The 9,563-nt window shown below is 30.8% G+C and overlaps 1 protein-coding gene across 2 annotated transcripts in view; it reads left to right on the top strand.

Moving 5' to 3' along the window:
- The window catches only part of LOC119834919 (glyoxalase domain-containing protein 4), a 13,048-nt gene extending 3,992 nt beyond the window's left edge, over window positions 1-9,056 (top strand). The window contains exons 1-5 of one of the 2 annotated variants that reach the window (XM_038359455.1): window positions 2,670-2,941; window positions 3,186-3,235; window positions 3,437-3,702; window positions 5,868-6,023; window positions 8,258-9,056. In XM_038359455.1, coding sequence (XP_038215383.1) covers window positions 2,852-2,941; window positions 3,186-3,235; window positions 3,437-3,702; window positions 5,868-6,023; window positions 8,258-8,550 — 855 coding nt within the window. In that variant the 5' untranslated portion in view covers window positions 2,670-2,851 and the 3' untranslated portion in view covers window positions 8,551-9,056. Of the gene's footprint in view, window positions 1-2,669; window positions 2,942-3,185; window positions 3,236-3,436; window positions 3,703-5,867; window positions 6,024-8,257 lie in introns of those variants that run through there. The other variant, XM_038359456.1, reaches the window with a different exon arrangement.
- Window positions 9,057-9,563: the final 507 nt, after the last annotated feature.

The following is a 9,563-nucleotide window of genomic DNA, read 5'->3' as shown; positions in this document are numbered from 1 at the left end:
ACAATTATTGTAGCGAAGCTTTGTGTTATCATATATTTCCATTTATCGTCGTGCATTTACAGTTAATTGTTAATTTTAAATAACTTATATCTTTATATGGAGGCTATATATTTAACGTTATATTTAATAGTTAAAGTTATTGTTTATGTTAATCGCCTACGTTATTTATTGTATAGGATATTTCAATATCGATGTACCTACTTTGACTTAGACAAACAATATCTTTTCACGATCATATCCACAAATAACGGAATACCTGATAAAAATAATCAGATAGATGAGCAGAAGATAATATTTACAGACTTTAGGACAGAAACAATAGGATTCGTCTAACGTATCTGTGTATGTTTATAAAATTTATAAAATTATATTTATTGCATATTTTAAGAAAATGTAAAAAAAAAAATATAACATACCCATGAAACTATGATTGTAGTTTAGACGTAAGAAAAAATATATTTAACCGTATTTCTGTATGGAATTATATGTAGTTTAATGTGAATGAATTGACTTCAATTGTTTTGATTATTAAAATGTTCTAGGGTGATGTTAGTTAAACTGTCCAATACCCTTCATTTCTTTTCTACTTCCTTTCCTTTCAACAATCAACATTACCCGTGCATACCTATAGGTTGATGATTTGAAATATATTGTAATGACTGAATGACTTGTAACAAGATTGTTATAACGAGGTCGTGCAGCAGTTAGTCTCGACTTACTCTCACAACATAACTCATAACTTATACTCGTACTACATAAACACTAAGCAATATATGCCTTATTACTTTGAACATATAGTTCACATTTATACTTCTATGATAACATGCGATGTGTGGAGCAGTTATGATGAGAAAAATTTTAATTGAAAATTTGTTTATTAAGTGCCATAAAAGCTTACAAAATCTAAAGAGTTTTCGCAGTAATCTAAAATATTCGAATTACAATTTGATGTAAGTTAATCGAAGTTAATTCAATTAAATTGAATTAAAAATCTTCTTATCGACACATTCAAATGCTTATAGAAAATGCATATTTTAAAAATATTTATTTATAACATACGTTACATTATGCATAGGCATCACTACATAGTCGCTCTCTCTGTCCATAAGTCCATGCTTAAAAGTACGCAACTGATTTTGATGGGGTTTTTTTTAATGGGTAGGACTGATTGAACAGAAAGGTTAAATGTATATTAACATCTATAAAACTACTCCGAATTTAACGGGTGGGAAGTTGCAGGCAAAACCTAGTACTTATTTAATAAAAATGTGTGCCATTTTTCAAATCTTACCCTCTGCGAATAGGATTTTCATTTTAATCTTTCGGGAGAATGTAATGCTATCTTAAAATCAGAAAGAGGTCATGCTTCTGTTAAGTTATGTAAACTGTAAAACCTCATTTAATAGAGGAATTCCTACCCATCTACTTTCCTTCCTTCCTTCCTCTATAATAATGTATAAAATACATTTTAAGAAGGTAAGGTAGGTGTATAATATAATTTTTAAGTGCATTTTTAAATTATTTCAATATACAGCTCAACTTATCTTTATCATCACTATTCTCAATCATAATCATAATAGAAAATCTTGGATATCACTTTGAAGTGTTATCGCAATCAAATGAAGTCGACTAGACCTAGTCAACAAATATATCAACACGCGCATACTGCATGCACATCTTGTAATGGGTTCATAATCTTAAAATGGGTGATACTTCAGGCTAGTCATATTTTAGATAATTCTTCTTAGATTACCTTATCACTCAGAAGGCATTTGATGTAAAATTGTGAAATCCATTCTAATATCAAGCTAAAGTGTTTTTTGTCTGTTTGTTTTTTGTTAGGGTTGTTTCAGAAACTCTTGCTTTGAATACTAGATTTTTTGTGTTGGATTTATTTATTGAGAAAGCCTTTATATGGGTTATGCTATATTATAATATTTCGCTTCAAACAAAAGGAGCGGAGCAGTAATTAAAAATATTGCCTTTTTCAAAGCGGTGATAGGGAAATCAGAAAATATTAAGAATAAAATAGTGGAAGGGGATAAGAAAATACCTAACATCTATTATTTTGAGAAAATCTACTATTTTTTTTAAAGAATTTCAATGCTATAAAACTAAAAATTAAATCTATTATTTTCTTAACTCTCGATTATAACAGTGGAATAGAATGAAATCAAAGATTTTTAATTTATATTGCCAAAATCGACGTTTTACAACTCAAGGGCTGTTTTTTATCTAGTCTACCTCTTTGTATAAAATCCCCTTTCTCTGCTTTCATACTGTAACCCACTGGTGTACTGCGGATTACACACTATTCGCATGTATTTTTTTTTTTCTTGAATTGGCATTTCCTGTCGCCCCCATTTGTTTGCCGCTGGCACCGGGGCGTGTAATGTTATCAAAACTCATAGGCCATAGCTAATGGGGCCAAGCTCGGGTAATTTTCAATGCATGCATTTATTGTTGAGTATTAATATTTATCGACTTTATCTCAATACATTATATAAATACTAGATGATGACAGGAATGACTGTGACAAAGTAAAATGTGTTTCAAATTAAAAAAAGACATAAACAAGTTGGACGTATTAGTATTCGTTCTTATAAATCACTACGTATAAAGGAAAAGCATTATATTAATGTCAAAGTCACTGTCATCAAAGCGCTTTTGCCGTACAGTTGTTTTTTGCAGTCAGTTGTCGCACGCCGATAGTCAATATTACTCGAATTGCCGATTACGATTAGAGTTTAAACCGGAACAAATTTTACAACCAGCCTAAAATATTTCTAACTGTGAATCTTAGTGTGTATTATTTTGTGATATTAAAGATTTAAGTGTAAGTTTTTTCAAAATGGTTACAGGCCGCGCTTTACATTTTGTTTTCAAAGTCGCCGACAGAACTTTGACTGCAAAATTTTACAGAGAAGTGTTAGGAATGCAAGTAAGTGTTCGACTACATATAATACTTTAAAAAGTGCTTTGTGTTTTATTTACATAAGTTCTTACTGTGAACTGTGAAGGCTTACAACCTTTAACCGTATAATTAGATTTCAAGGTCTCATGACTGGTTCTAATCATGAACATTCAAGTCATTGTGCAAAAAAAATATATTTATACTCTAATTTAATATCATAAACTACCTACTTGATAATATATAAAGTAGATATAATTTTTTTCTTCATTAGGTTTTGCGCCATGAAGAATTTACGGAAGGCTGTGAAGCTGCATGCAATGGGTAAGTCTTGCATAATATTATGAAAATTCTCGTTTAACAATTCCAAATCTTCGTAGGTATGTAAATTTAAAATTTTTCCATTCATTTTAATGAGTAATGTATGATGCAGTTTTTATTGACTTATAAAAATTTAACTTAATCTGGACATAAAAAGTGAATACATAGTATATCTATTGCTATACATTAAAAAAATTTTTTCAGACCATATGCAAACAGATGGAGCAAAACCATGGTGGGCTATGGGCCAGAAGACAATCATTTTGTTGTTGAGCTCACATACAACTATGGCATAACTCATTATGAGCAAGGAAATGACTTCCTTGGTATTACAATCCAGTCCAGCGAAAGCCTAAAGAGAGCAGCAGCTAACAATTGGCCGGTAAAAGAACAGAATGGCTTGAAGTATGTGGAGGCTCCTGGGGGCTACAAATTCTACATCATTGATAAGCCACAACCAACAGACAAAGGTTAATTAGTTCATGTTTATTTATTATATTTGCTTGTGTTTATTTATATTTGAACTGCTATCATGAATTAAACAGTAATGTAGGTAATTAAAAAAAAAATCAAATTATTCTGTATTTCTATCATATAAAAGTTGTGTGTGTAGGTGCCAATGCCTTTTGATTCTCAGCATTGTAACTAGTATTTTTAAAGTACTAACAACATCTATGAATACAGATTCATTATTTTTATTCAATGCAAAATTTAGTACTTTGCTTCATTTCTGGATCATCTCAATAACTTGGTACTAAAATTTGGAGAACATAACAAATAAAAAGGAAACATTGCTTAGATATAAATGAAAAACCATTTCCATAAAAATGATATATTATATAACATAGTAGCCCTTAATATTTGTGTGTCATATCATGTCAACTAAATGAATAATAGTCAGTCGAAGATTTGAATGTGAGATAGAGAAGGTGTTAATTATAACATATCTATACAATTACTAAAAATGATGATGATGTATATAAACAATATGAACATGATAGATTTTTCTGTTGGTAGTGTATTTTTTACATTGTTATCAGACTATGGGAATATTTATAAAAGTATAAATATTTTTAGTGTTAAACACTGCTGCCCTATTGTCATTTGTTGAGCGCATGCTCTATCTCGATTTTACAAACAATAACATAATTGTTTAAAGCTACTTTAGATAAAGTCAGATTTCATTATACACTAGTATTTTATGGCACTATATAGAAAGGCACACATCTACTTTGTAGACTTAAGGTAATTATTTTTAACAGAAAATTGAAAACCTTCAAATTGCCAGAACTTAACGAAATTTTACCCTCATAGGTACCTACAGTTCCTGTAGTATTTCCAGGGTAGAAACTATGCATCTCGAGTCCCAAACTATTTTACCAAATTAAATCCAATTTGGTTCAATAGTTGCAGTGTACTAGCAGCAAACCCAATTACTTTCGCATTTATTATAGTAGGATTAAAAAGGTAGTCTACGAATTCTCTTCTTCAAAACCTATTTATATTTATCGTAATTGTAAATGGATGTTGTCCTGCATATAAATATTATCTACATCATGATAATTATTGATGTCTTATGATTGTTTTGATTATTTCACCATAAATAATAGATTAATAAGCTAAGCAGTGATCTGATTAACTTGATGCATGCCTTGATATAATCTATACTATGTTATCAGTATGTATTTTAAAGTACGAAACGCTAACGCGTGAGGAAAATTACGTAAATGTCGGAAATTTATTATAAATTGTAACTAAAGTTTCAAATCATCATGACTTATAAATTTATCACAAGTCAAATCCAGCCTTTATTATTTACATCATAAGATTCAGCTGCAGTCTAAAAGGGAGTTCAAGCGCTAGAATGACGCACGTACATATTCACACACTCAACTGTCTCAGCCGGCTCTGTAGGTACACAGTGCACGCACACATGCGTACATATCGTCGGATAGAAATAAGAATACGCGATTTACTAAAAATGTATTAATTGTACTTAAAAATAGATCACTATTTAATTGGTATGTTGCTTGAAGATTAATTTTACAAATAATCAGTATGATTGCCCATATATTGGCGTGGTTATCGATTGTTAAAAGACATGTTAGAGGTACCTTTGTAATTATTTTCTCTCGTATCAAACTGTTTTCAACACATTAATGGATTAACATATATTGCAGCATTGCAGGATGTGGCTGCTTTGGTCTCATGTGGTCCACTTAATCTTATGAAATTGTTTACAATTATTAATATTCCTACATTGTTTTTCAATCTCTCAACATGTTAAATATCTTGATTATTTGGAATTAAGATAGGCATGAAAAACGTAACAAGATTTGACTACACACAAATTCATATTTTGCAAGATCATTTTTTAACTGATATATTATAGTTTAAAACCACTGCTTGCTTCTGCATGCTTTATTTATTCATAAATATTAACTTGTAATGAATGCTAACTGAATATGCAATAAGCGACAAATTGCCTGTACAAATTGGCCGTGATATCTTGGGCTAATATCATTATTTTACGAAGTTTATCAAATTAACTCTACTTAATAAATAAATTAACAAAATGGAGGGTAGATAATATATAATCGTACTTTATTAACATAATATTGCCCGTCACTTTCAGATCCTGTTGTCAAGGTGTCTCTAGCTAGCTCAAGTCTATCTCGATCCATAGCCTACTGGAACGGACTTTTGACATTGAAAGTCTTTGAGAAGTCGGACAAATCAGTTCTCTTAGGTTTTACTGAGGACCAGGCTAAGTTGGAACTTGTTGATATCGGTAAGAATGTTTTTATTTTTAACTAATAATAAGGGGCTTAAAATGGTCTTTTTCCATACGTCAAAATGTGGATAGCACACATTTGGTTAAACAATATAACTGTTACCAGACAGACGGATTTATTTTATTTATTCGATAAATGATATGAGTATATACTCATGTTTTATGATCTTGAAAGATGTGTGATTAGATAGCGATGTCATAAGTAGGAACTATGATAGTGTTCACGTTTCGGGTAATGTGTGCTAACACATCGACGCGTGATCCCTCGCACTTTGTATTGTTGCGAAGAATATGCACTCTATGGCCATATGTTTTTTTTTTTTTTAATGAGTCACAGATTCCCTATTCAATGCTGTGGTCCATAGACAATGCCTTTCATAGTTTATGTACAGTCTCCCAACTGTTGGAATTTGATTTATCTTTAGTATCGATCTATTTTTTCGTTTGCATTTTCAGAGTCGTTGCTTCATAGTTTAATATTCAATTAATTGATTTGTTTAGTTTCCATTGAATTCGTAAATTATAATTTGATGATTAAACTAACTGATACCATAGACGTTCTGCTATCTTGGACGAATGTGGGAATCTTTTTTTTTTTTTTAATAACAAAGCGTATCTTAGTTATTCACTCTCTATTGGCATTTTTCTACCAAGTATAAAAAATATGTAGCATCATTCAACTAATTTTCAATATATGGTACGACCAAAAGAAAAAGGGATTAAATTTTTATATAGATAGCATTACTGAAGCAGTATTTGATGATATGCGAGACGACGTGTAGCAAAAGCTTATCAGACATTGCACTTGGAAATATACCAGCGCGAAAGATAATTATTTTCTCCGATATATGTTTTCGGAAGATGTCTGATAAATATTGTTTTCAATACGCTATATACTAATAATATAAAGTTGAAGATATTGTTTGTTTGTTTCAATGCGCTTATCTTAGGAACTGCTTGTTTGAGTTAAACAAAAAAATGTTATTATGTTGAATAGTTTACTGGTGCGACCTGGCTTCGCCTATGGTAAGGCTTTATAATATGTACCATGTCGAAATCTATTCAGGGGTGAAATAATTTTTGAAATCGATCTAGTAGAACCTGAGATAAGGCGCATTCAAACAAGTAAACTCTTTAAACTTTATATTATTACTATATATGTACGACGCGGACGAAATAGCGAGGCACAGCGAGTTTAATATAATATGTAACTAGCTTTTCTCCATAAATAAGTCAAAGTCATGAACAAATATAATGATGATTATATTTTTAAGAGGGAAAAATAGAACGAATGTATTAAAAATCAATTCATCGAATTGAATCATCAAAATATTTAGCGTATATTTAGCGTTTTCTCCGTATTTATTAGGTTCTTGCTTGTCATTATGGTGAGTCAAGTAATTTAATCATGGTTAATAATATTAAGTATACATTCGTGTATTTTAATAGTAATCTACTAGCTGTTAAACCCGGCTTCACCCTTGGTACATATGTAGCCTATGTGACTCCGTGAAGTTGCAGGTTTCTAATGGTGAAAGAATTTTTGAAATCGATCCAATGGTTTATGCTTGAAAACGTTACAAACATACAAAAACACAAATGAAAATCCTGTTTATAACATTAGTGTACATGTGTATAATATTAGTGATAATACTTGACAGATAACTTTATATAAATTATAAAACCATATCGTTATTTGTTGGTATAATGAATATTGTGAAATGATTTATAATTACCACATGGGACCAGTAGAATTTGACAACGTCGATACAGTCAGGTGCTACTGGCCACGCCCATGTTCCCAGGTGAACGTAATATTGTGTATTTTTTAATATACAATATATATTTATATACAATATGTAGTAATATACAAAAAGCACAATGCAATGTTTTATTAGATAAATTCTTAAAATTGTGTGTAAACCCCTAACTGGTCACACACCTACGTTTGCCACCCGTTATCGCGCGTTCGATTATGTTCTCATAGGTACAATGCCCACATTCGTGGAGCATATTATATGCAAAACTATAAATACGTGTTTTACGTATACAACTATAATTTTCATTAAGCATAGTACACCAACGGTAGAACATCCTGTATTACATAAGAAGCCCGAACGCCCTGAAGGTTGTTACAAAGTTAAAAAAGCTGTTTAAATTCTATGGTGTTAAGTGCAAAACAATTGAAGATTAAAGTATTTAATTAGTTCATTGCATCATTATTATTTCAGGCGGGCCAGTCAACCACGCGAAAGCGTACGGCCGCATAGCGTTCTCTTGCCCCTTCGACGAGCAACCAATCATCGATCAGAAAATACAAGAGGCCAAGGGGAAGATTCTTACGCCACTCATATCCTTGGACACTCCTGGTAAAGCAACCGTCAGGGTTATTATATTAGCCGACCCTGACGATCATGAGATTTGCTTTGTGGATGACGAGAGTTTCCGTCAACTCTCACAGGTGGACCCCGGCAGTGACGCCTCTTTAGACAAATACATCAAAGCGGACAAGTCTAGAGCGTAAATTTATCCATAATTTTTCTTATCCAATTGCAAAAAAAGCAGCCAATAACCTATGTATTGTTATTTTCCTCATAGGTATATTATTCCATTAAATAAGCGTTTTATTGTAAGCATTTTGTTTCTGATTATCCAAACCTTTAAATTTGATATTACGTCGCTGTTTAAAAATAATATTGTCGTGACAGGCGATTAGATCTCCGTCGTAATATATCAAGTACGTTATACCGTTACAGCACAATCTATATGATATAAAATATCAAGTTCTCCCCGCTTATATTGTATGATTTTGTTAGCTTTAAGCTTAATTTATGTATGTGATATTAAACAATAGCTATGTATTGGTTATGGTTCTTTTAGTATTATTAATTCTTTCTTGTAGAATTAAGATTTTATTCCTCAGTCTTATTTCTTTATGATCTTTGAAGCCAATATCTCAGTTTTACTACAAACTCTTATTACACCTTGTATTCCGTAAAAACATATTCCACATTTTGATACTTATATAAATACTGTATTCGAAGTTAATCTGTGTTAAAATAACAAAGTGATTTTATCGTTGAAATTTATTTCTTTGGTATTTATTAAAATGTCTTATTTACCTTACTTTTTGTATTATTTCTGAACCTAGTTTAGCAAAATCATTTGTCACGCTTCAGTTTATAAAAGTGTCTGAAAAATATTTTATGCCTTTCGGAGATGAATAATTATTGTACTTTTGACTAAAGAATTACAACAAGTCAAATTATAAAAAACTAAGTTAGGTTTTGAAAAAATTATGTATTTATATACACAAATATAAGGGATATATACTTGCATTAACTAAATTTGAATATTTAATTAAATTTCGTAGCCCATATCTACTAAGGGGATGGGAGTATAAATATTCCCATCATATTGAATATTATTTTACTACTAACGCCATCTATTTAAAAATACAGAAATGATTATATGTGACGGGTAATGCCACAGATAATATAATACTATACTAGTATGCTCATTTAAAATATTCAGCTC

This window comes from Zerene cesonia, chromosome 20 (genome assembly GCF_012273895.1).
Source record: "Zerene cesonia ecotype Mississippi chromosome 20, Zerene_cesonia_1.1, whole genome shotgun sequence".
NCBI classification, from domain to species: domain Eukaryota; kingdom Metazoa; phylum Arthropoda; class Insecta; order Lepidoptera; family Pieridae; genus Zerene; species Zerene cesonia.
Note: the sequence above shows the minus strand (reverse complement) of the source record. Positions and strands in the feature narration are given on the sequence as shown.